The following is a 19,537-nucleotide window of genomic DNA, read 5'->3' as shown; positions in this document are numbered from 1 at the left end:
AATATGAACCAACAAATGGCCACGATGCTCTATATTGAGAAAAGATTGATTGATGCACGTACAATGTTAGGGATATTGATTGTACAGATGTGGCTCATCCAGGTAAAGTAGCGTCCAACACCATTGCAACATGACACTTTTGCTCAACCTTCCCTGGAACCACAAGGCAGATACATCTATGAGCACCGTAACAAGTAGGAAATCACACCAGAGACCCAGTAATACAAGATGATGGAACATGCCAGCAGAAGATAGAATACAAGGTAAAGCCAAAGAGGAAATATATCACTAGCCCATCCGTCTAACGTCTTCGGAGATACCAGGCGAACGCAGCTGTGCTGATATTCTCATTGAAGGGTGTTGGCACCTCTGTGCGGCCTGGCCGCGCCACGGGGTGCCGTAGGTACACGGCTGCGCAGATGTTGTGGTTGACCTCGAGGTAACGAGGAATGAAGGCGAAAGCGCTCATGTAGTCGCGTGGTCGCCAAGGGGTAGCGTAGGGCTTGCTGTGGTCGATCGGATTATCGCGCATCTGAATCAGCGCCCGCCGAAGCACTTCGAATTCCTCCTCCGTGAGCTCTGACGTGTCCACCTCTCCTTCGGGGTTCTGAGCCGCCTGCTGGAAGGCTTCGGAAAGCTTGTCGCTAGGCTTGTTCTCCGCAGCAGATGTCGCGGTAGTGGTGGTGGTAGCGTCTGTTGATTCAGAGGCGGTGGTCGAGGTCTGCTCAGCGGGTGTCGAAGATGTCTTCTCTGATTCCTTATCTTCCTTCTTCTCGGCTTTCTTGGCCTTCAGCAAGGTGATAAGCTCGGAGAACTGAGACTCGAGGTTATCGGTCAAGACGGTGCTCGATTCGGAACGAGAGAGCACTCTACGGACGGCCTTCTGAAAGCCGCGCAGTTCCTGCTTGCGCTTGGCGGGGAGAACGTCCTTGCTGTTGGACATGATCGTCTTGGCCTGAGTGAGCAGCGTCTTCAATGTTTCCTTCGGGTCATCCTTTTGCTGATCCTGTGCCTCTGTTGTTTCCGACTCATCCTTCTTGTTCTCCGTCTCCGCAGCCGCACCCTCCGCCTCTTTTTCGCCCTCGTTCGACTCTGCCGCCTTTCTCCTGGCGACGCGGGATTCTCGACGTTCAAACTTGTCCTTGGGGGCGCCGGTAGCATACATGACGCGCTCCGGTTCAACCTGGAAAAGATCGCCAGGATTCAGGAGGTAACCGGGGTATCTCATCTATTTCAGTAACAGTGTCAGCCGCCAGATCCGGCAAGACGAGATCACAAGACCAAGAAAGCATACCTTCTTGCCATTAACCGTCACCGCACCATGTACAACAAACTGCCGGGCCTGCCGAGTACTGCTGGCGAACATCGCCCGGAAGATGGCAACATCCAGCCGACGCTCGAGAGGAGCAAAGGTCATCTGTGTATACGGTGTCAAGGAAGTCTGGTCCTGGGCCCCCGCTGTACCATCGCCGCTCGCTTCAGATTCCAGGCCCGCTCCTCGACCGGCGGACATTGCAGAACCGTCATCACTGGCCAATTTCTCTGGGCTCATGGGCACGACGCTGCGGATGCGGCGGGTGAACATCCGAGACCATTGACTTTCGCGGACCTGTTCACCATGATATGCTCGGGCAACGGACTTGGCAGTCCATTTCTGCTGGAAGAAGGTGCGGTTTGCGGTCGGAGGGGCGCGAAATCGACTCAGATTGAACAAATTATATTTGCTCCATGATTGCCGGATTTTCTAGTATCAAGCTCCATTAGGATTTTTGTCACGCGATAAAGGGGGTGTCGATATCTAAGTAATATCGCATGTGTAGCAATAACATACCGCCTTGCTCAACGGCGTAGTAGCCCTGTTCCTCATGATGGCGAGTGTCCGTTGGAATTGACCTGCAACGAATCCTCCTTCAGTATCAACGATGAGCGGAATGAGACCCCAAAACTTCACATCAGGCACGTGATGCAAAGTTCCTGCCTCAGCCATCAGGCAAAAAGCAACAGCGAGCACCTAACCTGCGATTGGTGGAAAACACCTCGCGTAGTACTAGCGCCGGAGCCTGGATCCACTGGAAGCTATATAAAGCCGCTTCCCCCTCCACCCTTTGAATTTTTTCTTCTTTCTTTTCTTCATACTTACCTTGTTTGGGTGGCTGCGATCAAGAAGGCGGTCCACCACGGATTGGTCCCTGCATTGCACAGCGCGGCGGAACAATCCGTTCAACGGCCTTCGGGTCATTGACAGGCGTATTCTTTGGCACTTTCCACTCTGTGGTGGATCATCTTTCTCTTTTCATCATTTCTTCGCCTTGCGCGGGGATATGGAGAAGAGAGCTGGGAGATTGGATTCTTACATAGCGTAGCGACATATTGGTAGTCAAGGCTTTGTATGAAACAACTCTTATTTCATGTAGATGTCGTTGCTACGTTGTATGTCCGTGCGCTTGTCGCCGCGTTGCTGTTGCTTTTAAGAGGTTTGGGGTCTTTGGTCTTCTCCATGCGACAAACAAATACACTCGAATCTTCATCACTCAATACGCAAGAATTTATTATTAATCATTTGAATGCACGTTCATTATTATACACATAAGTCATGTCAATCATCTCGCTTTGCACTGGGGAACGCCTCCAAGAGCGCTTCTGCTTCCTGAGGGGTGACGGCATCATCGAGGATCTCATGGGCCATCTCCACCGTCTCGTCGTCGATGCCGCCCTCGAGTACCGGTCCTTCGCTGAACGCCAACCGTGTCAACACCACTAGAAACTTTTGCTTCCCACCAGCGACTCGACACAATTTCGATTGCAGATCCACGTTCTGGTGACGACGGATCACTCCGTAGACCAAGCGCATGAGGCCGTTGACCATGGTCGCATGGAGATCTCGCTCCGGCGGGTACGTGTAGAGCGCATCCAGTTCGTCATGCATGGCTCGTATCATCCGCGCGAGCACCGTTGGGTGCTGTGCAATAACGGAGCTTCCGTGCTCACTGGCCGGTGCGACTGGATTAAAAACTACCGATGTAAGAAAATACATTGCCTGCAAGCGCATGCCGCAGATGTCCGCCGCTGTATAAGGAGGCTGCCCTTCATCCGGTTGTGGTGTCTCACTTAAGAGGTTGGCCACACGGTCAACAATGTAATTCTCATTGGCAAGCTGATCTTGCTGGGTCTCCTGGACCGATCCAAAGGACTCCGCTCGGATGCTCGTTGAAAGCAGGTTCAGCATTAAGGTGATGTCTCGAATAGGTTGTGAGCAATTCAGCATCATCAAGACAAAGTCGTAGCGCATATGCCGCCAGAATCTCTCCATCGTCCGCTCCATGTGTATACACAGATACGCCATGCGGTACAACAGGCTTAGCGCTTCGGTAGAATCCACAAGGGCTTCAAGTTGGGACAGCGGCGTTTGCCGTACCTGGCCGAGGTTCTGACGCGACACGGGCGAGTTTCTGAAACGAGGAATTCCGTTGATATCTCCCGACTCTTGTAGTACTGGCACAAGATGGTCTATCATGTCCGGGACACACGACGGTGCATCCAATGCTAATAGGTGGTGGGTGATCTCCATGAACATCGGCACCGGCTTGAAGAACTTCTCCTTTAGCGCCCGGGACCATAGCGAAGCAATGACTTGCGCGTATTCCACCACATAGTTGCCCGAGTGTAATTTTGCTGTCTCCTCCAAAACGATCGTAGACAGCTTCCGTCGCGGTTCCGAGGGAAACGCCATTTGCGATAATACCTCGATATCGCATTCCTCGTTGGGATACGATTTGTGGTTGAGAATGGATTTCATGAGTTCTGCATTCCGGTCCTCTTTGCGCGGGACCGGCTCATCGACCATCACATCGTCCATCATCGCATCGTCCAACAAGTCCTCAGGCGGCTCCGCGACAAGCTCTGCCGGTTGTCTTAGTGGCAGAGGTGTCGGACTGCCCGGGTCGAGCTTCCTTTTCTTCTTCCCAGGCCCTGTGGGAGTCGTCCGCTTCGATTTCGCGGACTTGCTCGGCGAAATCGCCATGATTTCATCATCGTCGAATCCATCGCGAAAAGGCAGTACTCTGGTCTTCTTGGGCGTCACGGGCGGCGCTTTATCCTCCGCCCTGCTCTTTGCCTTCATATTATTGATCCGCATGGTCTCTTCGGCCAGGTCTTGTTTTAGAAACGCATTTTCTGTGGCCAGCAGTTTGCCTTCGGCTCGAGCTGCCTCTACCTCCTCCTTATGCTTAGCTGTCTCCTCCGCCATGGCCTTGCGCAAAGCAGCCAGTTGTCGATCATAGTTCTCGACTAATTTCGCTTGATTTGCTCGGATGATGGCAATTTCTCCCGCTTTCGTCTCGGCTAGCGATTTGGCGGCCGCCAGCTCTTCCGTCATCTGTTTGAGTCGCTCATCTTCTATGCGCAACTATAAGTCCCATTAGCCAAAAGCCTGGCATTGTAGATGCTTCCACAACAGATACCTTCCCCTCAATCTCATTGTAAGACTCGTAGAGATTGGCTTGGTACGGGTTCTCCAGTCCTTCTTCAATGTCCATAGGCTCAAAGGCGGACTCGTTGCGGACAAGAACAGCCTGTCCTGCCGAAGCAGGCGGCTGATCCAGCGCAACTGGGAAACCAGTATCATCATCGAGCACTTCCGCATCCAATTCACCCACATCCAGGGAATGGTAATCGTTCGTCAGACCGGTGTGTAGACGCGCCGGTGGTTTCAAAGTAGCATTGATAGGTGTTGATCGGGATTCTGCGACCGGGAACTGTCGATTGTCTTGCGCATGAGAAGCGGGAGCAGTGTGAATAGAAGATCCTGATTGCGCTGGTCGTTGCGCCTGTGTAGCTAGATACGCGTTCTGTTCCAGCTGCAACAATGTACTGGGAGGCAGATCCTCGAGGCCATCATCCGAGAAGAAGTCATCGTCCTTGTCTTCCATAACCCACTACGCGAGGTCGCCATGAATCAAAAATGATTGTCTTGAGTATTCTTGAGAAAGAGCACGAATATGTTTGTTTTGCTGTGTTTTATTTGGTTACCCAGAAAAAAAGCGTTATGTTTTCCCCAGGAACCAACGGAAGAAAAACGGACGAAGGCCTGACGTAGTGCCGAGTCACGGGAAATTGGTCCTCATCTTCAACCTGTTCTCTATCTTACTCTCTTAATCAGTTCTCTTCTGCTTGATCATCCTTCTGCCATCAAATTGATGATCCCCAGGTTGAATGCTGACGATTTAGTTCTGGGATTTTTTGCTCTGTGGCTCCCATAGAGCTCTTCTTGCATCCTCTCGCGTCTCCTTCACCCGACCGCTTTCGGTCCCTACTTCACATGAAAATTTACTAGTAATCAACACGACGATCGCTCCCCAATAGTCATCCTCACTTGCCGTGTCCCCAAGGATTCTTTTTTGGCCCGATTCTCCATCTTTCACCCTTGTTCGGGCCCCATTTCGTCTCTTCAGACCCCAGTCTCAGGTTCCCTGAGATTTCCCCGCGGTCTCACCTGCTCCCCGCGCGTAGTCGCCCTGAGAAAGCGGTTTCTTCCTTTTCTCTGTTGCCTTACACCCTTGCTCGACCATGTCAAAGTCACGCCGGAACGTCCGGTTTCAACACCGAGGAAGTAACGGATCTGAAAACCGTCGGATGAGCATCTCAGATGCCAGTGATGTGGCCTCCGACCCTGGGAGCCCGTCGAAGAATGGCAATGTCTCCAAACCCGCAACGATTCCCGAAGAGGTGAGGCCCTAAGACAGGAGAACTGGTTTGGATCATTTGGCAATGGAAGGCTGACATACTCGTACAGAAACAGGAACAGCCTCAGTTGTCCGAATATGAGAAGAAGAAGCAGACATTCATCACTCGGACAATATGGACGTTTGTGATGATTTTCCTCTTCTTCATTGCCATGTTTTCGGGCCACATTTACATCATCGGCATCGTCACAGCGATCCAGATCATTTCGTTTAAGGAAGTCATTGCCATTGCAAATGTACCCAGCAGGGAGAAGAACATCCGCTTTACCAAGTCGCTCAACTGGTATTTCCTGGCCACGACCATGTACTTTTTGTATGGAGAAAGTGTGATCTACTATTTCAAGCATATCCTCCTAGTTGAGAAGGGATTGCTTCCTCTGGCAACTCACCATCGTTTTATCAGCTTTACGCTCTATGTTATGGGTGAGTTTGATCGCTTACTCCACAAGATCGGTCCAGCCGCTGATACTGTCCACTTTCAGGATTCGTCTTCTTCGTCGCATCGCTACAAAAAGGTCACTACCGTTTTCAATTCACCCAGTTTGCATGGACGCATATGGCCCTGTACCTGATCGTCGTCCAAGCGCACTTTGTCATGAACAATGTCTTCGAGGGCATGATCTGGTTTTTCCTCCCGGCCTCCCTCGTCATTACAAACGACATCTTCGCCTACGTGTGTGGTATCACTTTTGGTCGCACTCAGCTGATCCAGCTGTCGCCCAAGAAGACTGTTGAGGGTTTCCTTGGTGCATGGATTTGCACTATTATTTTCGGTTATTTTATGACCAACATCCTGATGCGCTACAAGTACTTTGTCTGCCCGGTTAACGACTTGGGAGCTAACGTCCTGACTGGACTGCAATGCAACCCCAACCCTGTCTTTGTGCCTCAGCCCTATTCTCTCCCAGAATGGACTGGCTTGGCTAAGACCTTCTATGTTGAGCCTATGCAGTTCCACATCCTGGTGTTTGCCACCTTTGCCTCTCTCATTGCGCCTTTCGGTGGCTTCTTCGCATCGGGCCTCAAGCGCACCTTTAAGATCAAGGATTTCGGTGAATCCATCCCGGGCCACGGTGGTATCACCGACCGCATGGACTGCCAGTTTATCATGGGCTTCTTCTCCTACATGTATTACCACAGCTTCATTGCAGTATACAAGGCCAGCGTTGGGGATATCATCGAGGCTGCCATCAACGGCCTCACAGTGGAGGAGCAGTTCGAAGTGGTTCGCGGTTTGGGCAAATACCTCTACAACCAGGGAACCGTTTCTGAGACGGTATGTTCAATCGTTTTCGATACAAAAGGTCCACCTGCTCACAAATCATACAGATACTGGATTGCCTTAACGGCGAGTTAAAACGCCGTTGAAAATGATTCGATAATGACCATCTCCTTTTTGGTGCCTGCGGCCCTTGATGAACATGTTCGGCTTCTATGCATCCTCTTTTTAATCTTTCTATTTTCTCACTGTAATTTCTTGTCAACGCATTGGGGTTGTTGGTGTATACAAGTCAGGAAAGGTCGGTCGGGTTGCCTGACTCAGCCGGGCAAAAGACATGGTCAGCCTGGATTCGTATTCTTTTTGTTTTACATCCTCTTACGTCCCCTAGAGGTGGATTGGCTGAGCGCTCGATGCACTGTGTGAAGTCCCATCATATATAGCTTTCACGTGGGTGTGTAGGTACTTATCTACCTAAAAAGATTTGTCGTTTGACATGTAATGCAACAGAATGTGCAAGGTAGCTGGTAGCTATTATCCTGCAGCGATTGTATCGCGTATGGCGTACGCCGCATGAAACATCAGTGCAGGTTTTCCGTCGGTAGATACACCGTCAAGGAGTATCTGGATGGTCCTCGACATTGGGGACTCAACAGCGGCGCCCAGCTCGTCGCTCAATGCATAACGCTACGCATTCAGAGCGCAGCTATATCCGCGTCCTGTCAAGCTCTCACACCAAGCGTGCTGTGCTCAGCTGGACTCATGAATCTTGCGGCAGGCGGGCTAACAGATCCATCGCGGCTAGCGTACCGGCGTAGCTGCCCGAATGCTCGAACCCAGCTGTCCATCCGCTGCGGAAGGGGCCGGGAAACCCAACAGTAGCGGGTATGTCGTCTGTGTAGGGTAGTATCGTGACTTCAAGTCCAAAGACATTCATTCCTCCACCTCGTACTCTTCCATTTCGATCTTGAAGTACTCAGCGACGCGCGCCTTCTCGGCCTCTGCGCGCTCCGAATCAAGCATGAAGCGCACGGCACCGTCCCGGCCTCGTTCCCCAGCCTTGGGCCTCTCCCCGTTCGCAGCGACAGGGGTGAGCGGGTGCACCGCGGGTGCCGTCCCGGCTCCCCTGTCTCTATCTCTGTCTTTTGGCGCGGGGCGATCCCTGCCGTCCCTGGCGCCATTGGTAGGCTTGGAATCTCTGCTGTCTTCGACCCAGTGCGTGTACCGGGGTAATCTCTGGGCCTCTGCTTCTTTGTTCAATGGAATACGGACTGTGAGGAATCGATCAGGTGGGAAATGCGGGCCAACGGTGGTCGAGCTGCGGTTGTGTGTGTATAACTCGAGCAGGTCAAAGAGGGTTTCTAGTCTTTTGTTAGAATTTATTGTTGTCTGTAGACTTGAGAAAAGGCAGGGGACCTACCCATTACTTCTTCGCGGCTCGTCCTCCACTGCTCGTAATCGGACCCCTGCTCCACGGGCTCCAGACGCTGATCTAGCAGGCGACCCGCGAGTTCGAGGCAGCAAAAGGCCATGGTGGAGGTGGTCTGTTTGATGGGGGCAAAGGTTCGATAGAGATCCTGCGAGATGCGGTAGGCGAGATTGGAGACCTCGGATTGCGGCGACAGGCCATAGTGTCTGGCTAGTTTGATCAACGTCCTCTGCGGATGGCGGGTGCGGAAGTCGAAGCCAGACGCTTCGAGCATGAGCCTCTCCAGACCGATGATACCTCGAGCATGAGCTTCGAAAACCTATGAAGGCTATGTTAGTCGGCCCTGGTTGCCAGAGAGACGATGGGGAACTCACGGGGTTGTCAGGAGACATGTGCTCTGATGGAGGGAGCTTCAGGTTGTACGCAGCGCATACAATCTCCCGGGACTTCTTAAGGGTGTCCTCAATCTTGCATGCCGTGAATAGAGCAGCCGCAGCGGCATCCTGACCAGTCAAGTCAGCTTAGTTACACTGCAGATTAACGCATGGTGCGACTACCATATAATTGTACTCTGTGTCGGGGTGAATAAGGCGAAATTTATGATAATAGACAACAGCAGTGTTGAAGGTGCGAATAGGCCTGTCGAGTCAGCAATAGTTCTGCTCAAGTGATGTTCACTTGCAATTCAAGCATTCAGACGTACAGATAAAGCACACGGCGCACGTTGTCGATCCATGTCACCCCCTGCAAGCGCAGAGCTTCCTCGCGCAGAGGATTGACCCCCATGGCCGCGATACATTTCTGAATCGTCTGTTCAAAGATATACGGCTTGGCTACCTGGATGAAGGACGGATGGATGGCAGGGGGTTCCGGCAGAGAGGGGTCGGTTCCAGCCGGCTGTGTCGAGTCATCCTTCTTCTCCGAAGACATCCTGTGGTGCTGGCGGAAGAACCTTCTTGTCTTGCCAGGTAGAGAACGTAAAATAGGTAAATGTACGGGGACCTAGAATGATGCGCGATGGATGCGATTGAATCTTTGGCCGCGCATGATTGGCGGAGTGTCACGTGAGACGGGTCAGATATTATTCCGTTATTGTTTGCATATATTCAATTAACTTGTAGGTTAGATGAGACTATTATGATCCGATGGATCCTGGTGTCTGTTTCTAACTTCTTGTTGGGAACATATGAGAGCATGTGTGTCATTCTGAACCGTTGAGAATCCATATAAATCATATCCACAAGTGCTTGGAATCATGGCACTCCCCTTCCAGCCCTTGTGGCCTTTGCCAACTCACTCTGGGCAGTATTGTCTGCATAGCGCTGATAGATGGGGAGGTAATGCTTCTTCTCACTAGTTGTCTCCCTTATACTCCGTCTGCCTTCTACTGCACGGAGCCATGTCCTCCATCGCTGCCAGACAGCTTCATCCGCTCCCCCCTGACCCTCAGCAGGAATCCCAAGACCGCCTATCTTGTACTCATCAAACACCCAGAGCCGCACGGCCCAAGGGCCCAGCACAAGATCAGGCATTGAGATCTGATCCCCTAAAAAAAATGGCCCCTCGGGATGCATCTCCTTGGTCCACTCCTTCAGACGATCCAGAAACTGCTGGCGGACTTTGTCAGTCTCAGCAGCCACATCCTCGTCTCTGGACTGAGGCTGGTACTGCAGGAAGCGATGAAACGCGGGGATAACCCTGGTGGTCACAAAATCCATCCAGATTTTCGCGCGGGCTTTCTCGTACGGGTCTGCAGGAAGCAGACGCGGCTGATGGTCGGGATACGCTTCTTCGAGGTATTCGAGGATGATGTTTGACTCGTAGAGTGGCTTGAGCTTGACGCCATTTCTGTCACTCTGTCCCGTAGGACAAGCGAGTGTGGGGACTAACCCGCGCGGGTTCAGGGATAAAAGTGATTGTGGCTTGTGATAGGGATTGACCTCGATGTATTGGTAGGGGATCTGCTTCTCTTCGAGAGCAAGCCAGACACGTTGGACTGCAAAGGTTAGATAGCTGGCAATCTAAGCGTCGCTTATTCTACGCTGGTGCGTACCAAACCTGTTGATGATCAGCTCTGTACAGTGAACGTGAAACGGGTAAAGAACTCACGGACAAAACCACCCCGCATAGAGCTTCAAAGGCTGCTCCGCCTGATGCCTGTCAACCAGCGCTTTTGCTGGGCCACTGGCTTCGGGGTAGAGCTCGGCGTCTGGAATGGAAGGCATCGTAGCTGTCTTGAGAATCTCTAGCGAGGTACCAATATTTCCAGATCAATCAGAAGTCTTGTGCCAGGGTTTGGGACAAGGGACGGCATTAAGCTTTATATTTCGTGGATTCCTTCATGCAGATCTGCTGACTCAGGTATGATGCCATAAGTTAACAAGATGCTGTTGCACATCAGGATTTACTCCAGTTTTGTCCTTATTCGTCGTTGCAAATGGTGAGAATCTTCAAAACGGCCAAGTATCAGTAAATCAACCATCTGCAGATAGATAATCAGGATAGCTCTAAGATGCTTGATGGATAATCATGAATTCATCAGATATCTCTACTCTATATATCGAGAATCTAGAAGCAATAGAGACCAAGGCTCAACTAATCGCCGTATTTCTTAAGCAGCTTCTCCATAATCGATACAGCACCCGATCGATATCCAGCCCCAAAAAATGGCATGATGATTCAGGTGATGATACCTTTAAAGTCAGCCAAACCTCTCACAATGCAAAGCAAGGCACACTTACAGTTCGTACAACCTCACGCGGTCCTCATACTCCTCCACCGGCTCGGTCTTGGGCACGATGCGATGATAGGCCTCGAAAAACGCCGACCCAAACCCTCCGAACATCTTCATGATCCCCAGCTCATACTCGCTGTGCGCATAGCACGCTGATGGATCATACACCACTTCGCCCACCTCCTCGTCCTCCTTGCGCCCACTGCCCACAATCCGCCCCCGGTCCGCATTCCCACTCCACAGATCCCCATGCACCACCACCGGCGTGATCCCCTCCCCGTTCCCCTCCCGATCATAGCCCAGATGTCCATCCCCCAGCAGCGCCGGCACCACGCTGTGCACCGTCCGCTCCACCATCTCCCGCAACCCTGCATCCTTCCCATTCCGCTTCTCCGACGTCTCCAGCACCGTCAGCAGCCGCTCCTGCGCGTAGAACTCCGCCCACGAATCCCGCCATCGATTCGGCTGCTTCGTGTCCCCGCAGAACGTCGCTACAGGGAACCCAAACCGCCGCCTGCCCGTCTCGGGGTCCACGGGCGCAGGCGTAGAGTGTAACTTGCCCAGCCGCTGTGCGAGGGACTCGCCTGTCCGCCGGCCGCCAGCGCCAGCACCTAATTCAAGAAACTCGGTCGCGAGAAAGAAACTCTTGCCCTTTCCCTTGCTGTCTTGCGCGTCCAGCGGTCCCCAGGCTAGTGCTCGAGGACAGAACCCCGGGACCGAGTCGGCGATGGCATTGAGAGACTCGTACTCGCCGCGGAACATCTCCTCTGCGGCCTGGCCGTCCGCGGACGTCTTGACGAAGTACTGTCGCTCTTCCTTGCCTGTCCCGTCGGCGGTGGGGACGGTGGCTCGAATCACCCCCGTGCTGGTGAAGCCGGAGCCTAGGTTTGCGGTCGACAGGGTGGCCGTGGAGGCATCCGGGAGGGAGAGAGCACGCAGAATTGACGCAGGCACTGGTGCCATGTTATGAGGTGTTTTGATACGAGTGAAGCAACCAGTTTCAAGTAGTAGACATGGCTCCCCAGGGCTATTATTAACACCGCAGTCAACTGATGATATGACGTCGTCGGACCATCGAATCCCCACCAGACCGATAAGATAAGCCACGCAAGAACATTGGACATACACAGGATACGTCTCTAGGGGTACTGGAGGTATATGTCGATAGTCTGATATTATATTCAAGCCAAGCAGTTGCGTAGAAGACAATACATTTTGTAGACGATGCATTTTATACAATCGCTCCAACGCCCACCCATGTCAAGGACCCCGTATCCAGTCTCCTAGCAATGCTCATGGTACAAGAAACCAGTAGCAACGAGACAGTCAAGTAATACACAATCACTATGTTTGCGTCAAAGAACTGATCAAATGCTCCGCCGTTTTCGTGCGTTCTCGCACGTCAAGGTCAGGGTCATCAAGGAGGCTTGTCAACCGCTCCATTACGCCCAGGGACCGTAGCTTGAAGGCTCGCTCGCGACAGCCATCGTGGTCGCTCGCGTCGTCTTCGTATGTCAGATTGATGACTACCCAGACACAGTTGATACGCACGTCTCGGTGGCTGTGGTTAAAGTACCACATGAGATGTTGCAGAAGGGTGGGGTGCGACACCAGGACTTGCCGATGCCATGGAAGGCTCGCGGCAAGATGGATGATAACATATGTGACCGAGACGAGGATCTCGGTGGGAACGTTGAGTGCACGGCTGGCTGAGGAATCCCGACGGTGGGGGAGATTGATGGTGCGAGGTCGAAGCTTGTCCGCCAGCGCGTCGAGGATAAGGTCCTGCCCAATCTCCTTGAAGAGGTGGTCGATCATCTCCGACGCTCCTGACCCACATACAAGATTACGCAGCAAGTCGAAAGTCTGCTCCTGTACCGCGATATCATCCTGTCGAGCCTGTGTGGTCTGGTCCAAATCTCCATTCAACACGAGCTTTCGCCGCCTGGTCGCATCCGGCAGAAACATCTCCAGGCTCATCTTGGAGGCAGGCAGAGTGTCGGACATTTTGAGATCTTCGCCCCGGCTTTGCGAATCCTCAACCGGATTCAAAAGGTCGACTTGTTCCCCGGCCGAATTGGCTCGGCTCATACCCGCCGCCGCACTACTGTCCACATCGCCTTCCATTCCCCGTTTCGCAAGGGCACTGGTAGGGTCCTGCGTAATAATCTGCTTGATCCACCCAGGCCCAAGGCCGTCAATAATCTTGACCTTAACATCGTTGGCAGAATTATAGGACACATGTTTCAGTGCCCACAATGACTCGATACGAAGTTTTGTGTTCGGCGAGTGCGCGTGCTCGCATAGGACCGGGAGAATATCCGATGAGATAATTGCCTACTTGGGTCAGTTGCAAGTCGAAATCTAGCGCAGCCCTAAGGGGTAAGGACTGACCTCTTTCATAGGACTAAAGTCCAATGCCAGGTTGCAGATTACGGACGTCGCAGCAATTTGCACTTCGATATCAGGATGACGGATCAGCACAAAGAGAGGAGCTGCGACACCAGCATCGATCAGACTGGTTCTCAAGACGCTCACAGAACGAGTAAGCATTCGCGCAGCACCACAAGCGGCCAAGAGAGTCGGAGTGGGATTGCCATCCGTAGCAGTGTTCTTGAGAGTCGATGGGTCCACTGGCAGCTCGCTAGGGCAAGGCTTGAGAGAGTCGATAATGTACGGCACCACTCCATTCTCACACACGAGCTTGCGATATTCATCCTTGAAAGGAACGAGAGCTGCAAGTGCCTTCAAAATATTCTCCCGATATCGCATTACATGACAATGAGTTGGCGAGAACCCGGGTGGTCCAAGTCTACATTCTAGTGGCTGCGTATCGGAATTTGGACCAGATTCGTCGGCGTCCGGGTGCCACATTGGCTTGGTATTTTCGTGAATCGGATTGTAGGTCTCCTTCAGCAATTGTGATAATCGCTTAATCGCGCCACCATCGACGGCGTGTTTTTGCAATTCCTGATCGTCAATCACCAGAGCTGCGAGTACTGCAGGGGCTTCCTCCTTAACACGCGCGGTTGCGGGAATCAAGCCACCGTACTCGACACTGTCATCGCCCGGTATTTCATAGTCTTTGTCGAGCATTCGGATAAGGATGGGGATCAACAGATAGGAAAGCAGGGAGACGCGATGTTTCTTCGCCAGGCCAAGACGGAAAAGGACCGTGACGAGGCGAGCTGCCATCAAGCGAACCATGCCGTTCTCCGCACGAACCATGTAAAGCAGCCAGGGGACGATGCAATTCTCATCGTCGTCGGTAGATGTCGACTCAAAAAGCGAGAAGGATGTGGGGAACGAGTGGCTGGGGCGACGGCGCGCCCCTTGGTGACCTAGAGGTGGGAAATTGGCTGCATTCGCCGGTGCCGTCGAGGGAGATAATGGAACCGACGGCAGCAGACTCTCAAGGGGGCTAATCCCGGCATGCCGGGGGACGGCAGAACCGGAGAAATACGTCGACCCCCAGGGGCCCTTTTTGATGTCCGAGGGAGCGAATTCGGGTAACTGCTTGGGGAAAACAGTCACAATACCTGGCGACGAAAGGAAATGTTCGGCTCGCCACTTGGAGTGCTCGATAATCACTGTGACCGCACGAAGGATTGGAGCGAGCTTGGCACTCGGGGGTGCTGGAGGGGGCAAGGATCCCAATGCGCCCGGCTCCTGGACATGCTCTTCTGCGCCAGGCAGAACGAACCCTTGGGCGACTACAAACGAGGCGACCTTGACAGCAAGAGCATCCAACACCCCCGAGTCAGCCAGGACAGTCTTGTGAGCCTCCTCGGTGCACAACTTCCCAATCAACGATGCAGCCAGTTCAATGGAAGCCTGTGCCTGATAAGATGTATAATCTTGCCCGATGATCTGAGCCAAGCAGCCCACATGCTCCTTAGAAAAGAGCAGTTCGGCCAAACGAGTATCCTTGTTCAGTTTCTGCTGACTCTGCAATGGTAGTCGATCCGCGATGCTATTGAGTGTTCGGAGAATGGGAAGGCGGAAGAAGGAAGGGCAGCTGGGAGACGACAGAAATGACAGGAGAATTGGAAGTATATTGCTGGCGAGGATGGGCGCAAGGAACGCTGGGCCGCCTGGTTTTTTACGATCTCAGTAATGGTGACCACTACTGGCGCAGTTGGGACGAATCACTGGAAATTTACCTTGAGCCAAACTACCAAGGATGATGATCGCCTGTAGACAAGCATCGTCTTCCTCGGACTTGATGCCAGACGATTCTTTGACCGTCGCCGTAACGCTCTTCCCGCTCAGTTTCCGTGACGTGAGAACCTTGGTGAGTACCGGAATGATTCCCCGCTTGACATAAATCTCTTTGCGCTGATCATGACCAATCGTTTCGTTCTTCAAGCTGCGAAGTAGTGCAGCTTGAGATGATACCGAGTCTGCGCTTTGGAGTTGGAGTAGGGTGGGAGGTGTAGAAGTGCGCGTCATAGTGGTTAGATCGCCGCCGCCGCCGCCAGACGAATCCGTTTGACTTCTTTGGCGACAACCGACAATGGGACGGAGACCGACTCGATGCAACAAGCCGAAGAGCGCTGCTATCCGAAAATCAATGTTTGATCGATATCTTGCTCATGTGGAGTACAGGCGACGGAAGCCGGAGCGGAGGTCCAGGAGGGGTCTGATGCAGTGAGCTAGCAATTGATAAGGATAAAGCTAGATGCGATGAAATGAACCGGATCAATAAGGAGTCTATTGAAACAAATAAAATTCGCTCCGAGAAGAGAAAGAGAAAGAAAACAGAGAAAACAGGGATAAGTATGTATGTACGAGCCTCGAATTGCGGTGACAAGTGAACCTTCATCAACGGACAATCTTTCTAGACCATTCGCAAACTGATGTGTCGCTGAAGTCGGGGAGAGCTTGGCGGTCCGGAGTAACTGATCGGAATATGGGGTACCAGTGCCACTTACAGCAGCCTGACAGCACTTTTATTATCTTTCTTGGTATCCATCGTGGGCCTTATCTAGATAGTTAGTTACCTACCTACGTACTGCCTTTATAATCCTACCTTACCATGTAATCTTGTAGTATCCCAGAGCGCCATCTGCTTCCGGAATAAAAGTACACGTGATGCCACATGATTTCAGGTCACATGATGCACCATCTACGGGTATCTTGGGTAATCAATACTGCGTCACATGACTCCGCCCTTGTTCACTGATTCAGCCCTACCTTTTACCTAGTGGATCGAAGTGGAACTGAAATTGCATTACATTACATCAGGTGCCAGTCAGAGTATCCATTGTAATTTATGTACGGAGTACCCTACTCAAGCATCGGCTCATAAATTATCATACGGAGAAGAGGATTGTAGTTTTTCAATGCTGTTCTCGATCTTTGCTCTTTCAACAGGTATACATGGAGTATGTAAGAGGATTTTATCTAGGGAGTCCATCCTCAGCTATGACCAAATCATAAGTGATCATTACATGGATTGAACCACCGAGTGCGGAGATTGGGGGCTTCAGAGTATTTGTGGCCATCCATGTGACCTAGGAAACTATCTCCTATCTCCAAGTGAAGCCAAGTGAAGCCAAGTGAAGCATGATAGGGGTCATGGCTACCAAATAGCTACCAACGGCCCGTCATTATTATCTGTCTGAGTAGTAGATAGTAGGAGTCTTCAGGTACTTTGTCGTAAGTCCGTCCTGTCTAAACTGTCTACTCCGTAAGTGCCTCTAACTACCTATTATAGAGCCCCCACCAGAGAGGGTACCTGAGTTACATGAACCTGACCGCTAGATATCAGATCCAGGCCAGTTAATTAAGACTTCAGAATCTGATCAGAGAACTGTCAAGCCTGTCAGAAGACGGCAATCGGCGCCATCAACACCTTTAATAATCCATAAGAGTATTTATCTACGAGGGATCTGTCTACTCCAACTGGGAGACCCCCTGGTAATACGTATTGAACCGGCTCACGGTGCCGATACTTGTAACAAGCGGTAAGTTGTAACTGTAAGGACTGTAAGAGGGGCCTCCAATCTTTCCGCCCAGGCGCTCCCAGGCTGCTTTCGATTGGGCGGAATTTGGCTCAATTTTCAATGTCCCTTGGCCCAGGCTACTCCTTAATTCCTTGTTTTCTTGGAGATCGGTGTGAAGGAGTTTGCGTTTCTGGGAGATGGGCATAACCTTCGTATTTTTGTAACTAACCGACTTTATACTTTCTTTTTTTTTTTCCTTTTTTTACTTTTTTCTTTGACAATTTTTTTTCCTTGGGAACCGAGTCCCGTGTTCCCCTCCTTTTCCTTTCTTTTATAAAACTTCTACGATTCGCTTTAACTCTAACCCATCATCATTATTATCTGGGTTTCCAAGGACGTTTCCTCCGCCCTTTAAAAACCCTCCCCTTCAGACTTCAGTCTCTTTGTTGAAAAGAGTCTGACCTTGCAAATCACGATGCGTCTGTGCACGCTGTCGTCCCTAGCAGCAGCAGCTCAAGGTTTCGCAGCGTCTGCCAGCTCCGTTGCACGTCGTGCAATCGTCCGCCCACGTGGTGATCTCGTTGGGCGGAAATAATCATGCTAGTCTCATCACCGTCTCCGTCCGCCACCCTCCATCCTTCCTCCTCTTCTCCTCCAACGCTTCCTCATCCCTCTCACCCCTCTCCGTCTTTTTCTCATCGATCCACGACTGCCGCCGTCGGCGCCGTAACAGCAGCTCATAATCTTCGTCACAATCATTATGAGCCTGCTCGTCAGCCTCCTGCGTCCAGTAGTCACTTCAGTCCGCGTTCTTCCCGCTTGGCCATCGAGGAACTTCGATCGGCCTTGACACGACATACGGTTGAAGCTTCGCCTCCGGGGCCCTCAGGGGATCTCCCTCGCGGCCGCATGTCCGCCGGGCTGACCACCCTTGGGGGCGGAAATAGCACGTATTCGTCCGCTACTCCTATTCCTGCGGTCGCTACGCTTGTTAACCCGCATTCCTCTGATCGTCCGACGGACACTGAACCTGTCGGTACTCCTCCAGTACCCGCGTCGGCCCCAGCTCCGGCAGAGGCTCAGGCCCCTGCCCCCGCTACTGCGCCTTGCTTGGCTCCTCCAATGCCCGCCCCTGTCAGTACAGGGTCCAACAAGCGTAACAGCCCGAATGATCATGGCGTGGACGCCTCGCTTGCGGGACGCTCCGGGGACTTGGACTTCGAGGGCAGTCAATCCAAACGACTGCGGCCATCCAAGCCCGACGTGAAATATCTGCCGGTGAATTATGATCAGGCTGATCCGCGGGACCTTGTCATTTTAATTTCTAGCATGCTGATGGAGCTGATTCGCTTCAACGACAAGATCCCGCTGAATAACGGACGCCTGACGCGTTTCCATTCTCGATCACCACCTCGGATTTCGGTCCAAGACTATCTGCAACGGCTTACAACCCACGCCACCTTGTCGCCTCCGATCTTGCTCAGCATGGTATATTACATCGATCGGCTCTGCGCTCTCTATCCGGCCTTTACCGTCTCCAGTCTGACTATTCACCGATTCCTTATTGCTAGTGCGACCGTCGCCAGTAAAGGTCTCAGTGACAGTTTCTGGACCAACAAGACGTATGCTCGCGTGGGAGGTATCAGCATGGCGGAGTTGGCTCTTCTGGAGTTAGAGTTTTTATTCCGCGTAGAGTGGCGGATTGTACCCCAGCCAGAAGTGTTGGTGGATTACTATCAGAGTCTCGTCGAGAGGTGCGACGGGTACGAAATCCAGCGTGAAGGCTGAGTACTTTCACTGCACCGATGCAGCAGTTAGCTGGATTCCAGCGCTGTTAACCTCCTTTCTATGGGTGGACCTTCAGATCTCCAATCATTGTATTGTATTTCTACATACCATACATCTAAAGCGGGAACGGAGTTGATCTTCCTATGCATTAATGGGCGATGTGGGACATTTTTCTCATTCTGGTGCTGTCTAATGCCTTAGGACTCTTCTTTGGCCTTGTTATCACCTTCTTCTTCTCATGCTTCTACGACCTGGCGGACTACCTGGTCATGATCTCTGTACAGCTTCATGCTATTTTTCGGGCGTTCGATTGTTACTAGCGTGTGGAATATCATACTCCCTTATCATTTCGATCTAATTTAAGCCTCCTACGTGTATTGTCTCAGATTCGTTCTTCTAGTTTGGTAGCATTATGTCATAGACTCGTCCTATGCGTCAACTGCGAAATTTTAGTAAGGGATCATTGTATTGCCTGAGGCATCAACCCCGGTCCGGTTACAGCAGGGCTTAGGACACAGGGCGTAGGGCTTAGGGCTTAGGGGTTAGGGTTACGGTCTGGACAACTGCGTATCCATGGAAAGCCGCAACTCAACCGACTGTCAGCCAAACCATGAAGTCATAATGGATCGGCGGTTGCTATACGAGAGGTAGATACTCCACGATCGCTCTGGGATTGTT

At 52.0% G+C, this 19,537-nt stretch overlaps 8 protein-coding genes across 8 annotated transcripts; 2 read left to right on the top strand and 6 right to left on the bottom strand.

Annotated features, from left to right (window-relative positions):
- Positions 1 to 301: 301 nt before the first annotated feature.
- Positions 302 to 1,867, bottom strand: ALT_8424 (mitochondrial 37S ribosomal protein uS4m; the record flags this gene model as incomplete). The annotated part of the gene is made up of 3 exons (XM_033561351.1): positions 302 to 1,228; positions 1,295 to 1,744; positions 1,832 to 1,867. 3 exons carry the CDS (start codon positions 1,865 to 1,867, stop codon positions 302 to 304), a joined length of 1,413 nt encoding a protein of 470 aa, XP_033417242.1.
- Positions 1,868 to 2,596: 729 nt separating this feature from the next.
- Positions 2,597 to 4,928, bottom strand: ALT_8423 (Rad26 family protein; the record flags this gene model as incomplete). Its single annotated transcript, XM_033561352.2, has 2 exons — positions 2,597 to 4,405; positions 4,461 to 4,928. The coding sequence occupies 2 exons, from the start codon at positions 4,926 to 4,928 to the stop codon at positions 2,597 to 2,599; spliced, it is 2,277 nt and encodes a 758-aa protein (XP_033417243.1).
- A 637-nt stretch (positions 4,929 to 5,565) lies between these two features.
- On the top strand, positions 5,566 to 7,109 carry cds1 (phosphatidate cytidylyltransferase; the record flags this gene model as incomplete). The annotated part of the gene is made up of 4 exons (XM_033561353.2): positions 5,566 to 5,724; positions 5,792 to 6,164; positions 6,224 to 7,017; positions 7,071 to 7,109. The coding sequence occupies 4 exons, from the start codon at positions 5,566 to 5,568 to the stop codon at positions 7,107 to 7,109; spliced, it is 1,365 nt and encodes a 454-aa protein (XP_033417244.1).
- A 385-nt stretch (positions 7,110 to 7,494) lies between these two features.
- Positions 7,495 to 9,319, bottom strand: ALT_8421 (putative cyclin; the record flags this gene model as incomplete). Its single annotated transcript, XM_033561354.2, has 7 exons — positions 7,495 to 7,647; positions 7,695 to 7,854; positions 7,913 to 8,321; positions 8,381 to 8,708; positions 8,764 to 8,892; positions 8,947 to 9,028; positions 9,093 to 9,319. The coding sequence occupies 7 exons, from the start codon at positions 9,317 to 9,319 to the stop codon at positions 7,495 to 7,497; spliced, it is 1,488 nt and encodes a 495-aa protein (XP_033417245.2).
- A 323-nt stretch (positions 9,320 to 9,642) lies between these two features.
- ALT_8420 (glutathione S-transferase family protein) lies at positions 9,643 to 10,614 on the bottom strand (the record flags this gene model as incomplete). The annotated part of the gene is made up of 3 exons (XM_033561355.1): positions 9,643 to 10,385; positions 10,443 to 10,447; positions 10,499 to 10,614. The coding sequence occupies 3 exons, from the start codon at positions 10,612 to 10,614 to the stop codon at positions 9,643 to 9,645; spliced, it is 864 nt and encodes a 287-aa protein (XP_033417246.1).
- Positions 10,615 to 11,126: 512 nt separating this feature from the next.
- ALT_8419 (putative fructosamine-3-kinase) lies at positions 11,127 to 12,086 on the bottom strand (the record flags this gene model as incomplete). The annotated part of the gene is made up of 1 exon (XM_033561356.2): positions 11,127 to 12,086. The coding sequence occupies one exon, from the start codon at positions 12,084 to 12,086 to the stop codon at positions 11,127 to 11,129; it is 960 nt and encodes a 319-aa protein (XP_033417247.2).
- A 381-nt stretch (positions 12,087 to 12,467) lies between these two features.
- ALT_8418 (armadillo repeat protein) lies at positions 12,468 to 15,575 on the bottom strand (the record flags this gene model as incomplete). Its single annotated transcript, XM_033561357.2, has 3 exons — positions 12,468 to 13,460; positions 13,518 to 15,217; positions 15,287 to 15,575. 3 exons carry the CDS (start codon positions 15,573 to 15,575, stop codon positions 12,468 to 12,470), a joined length of 2,982 nt encoding a protein of 993 aa, XP_033417248.2.
- Positions 15,576 to 17,668: 2,093 nt separating this feature from the next.
- phoB (regulatory cyclin phoB) lies at positions 17,669 to 18,859 on the top strand (the record flags this gene model as incomplete). Its single annotated transcript, XM_033561358.2, has 1 exon — positions 17,669 to 18,859. One exon carries the CDS (start codon positions 17,669 to 17,671, stop codon positions 18,857 to 18,859), a length of 1,191 nt encoding a protein of 396 aa, XP_033417249.2.
- Between the last annotated feature and the right edge of the window lie 678 nt (positions 18,860 to 19,537).

This window comes from Aspergillus lentulus, assembly GCF_001445615.1.
Source record: "Aspergillus lentulus DNA, contig: Alt16, strain: IFM 54703, whole genome shotgun sequence".
Taxonomy (NCBI): Eukaryota; Fungi; Ascomycota; class Eurotiomycetes; order Eurotiales; family Aspergillaceae; genus Aspergillus; species Aspergillus lentulus.
The sequence above is the reverse complement of the archived record's forward strand: the minus strand, read 5'-3'. Positions and strand labels throughout refer to the sequence as shown.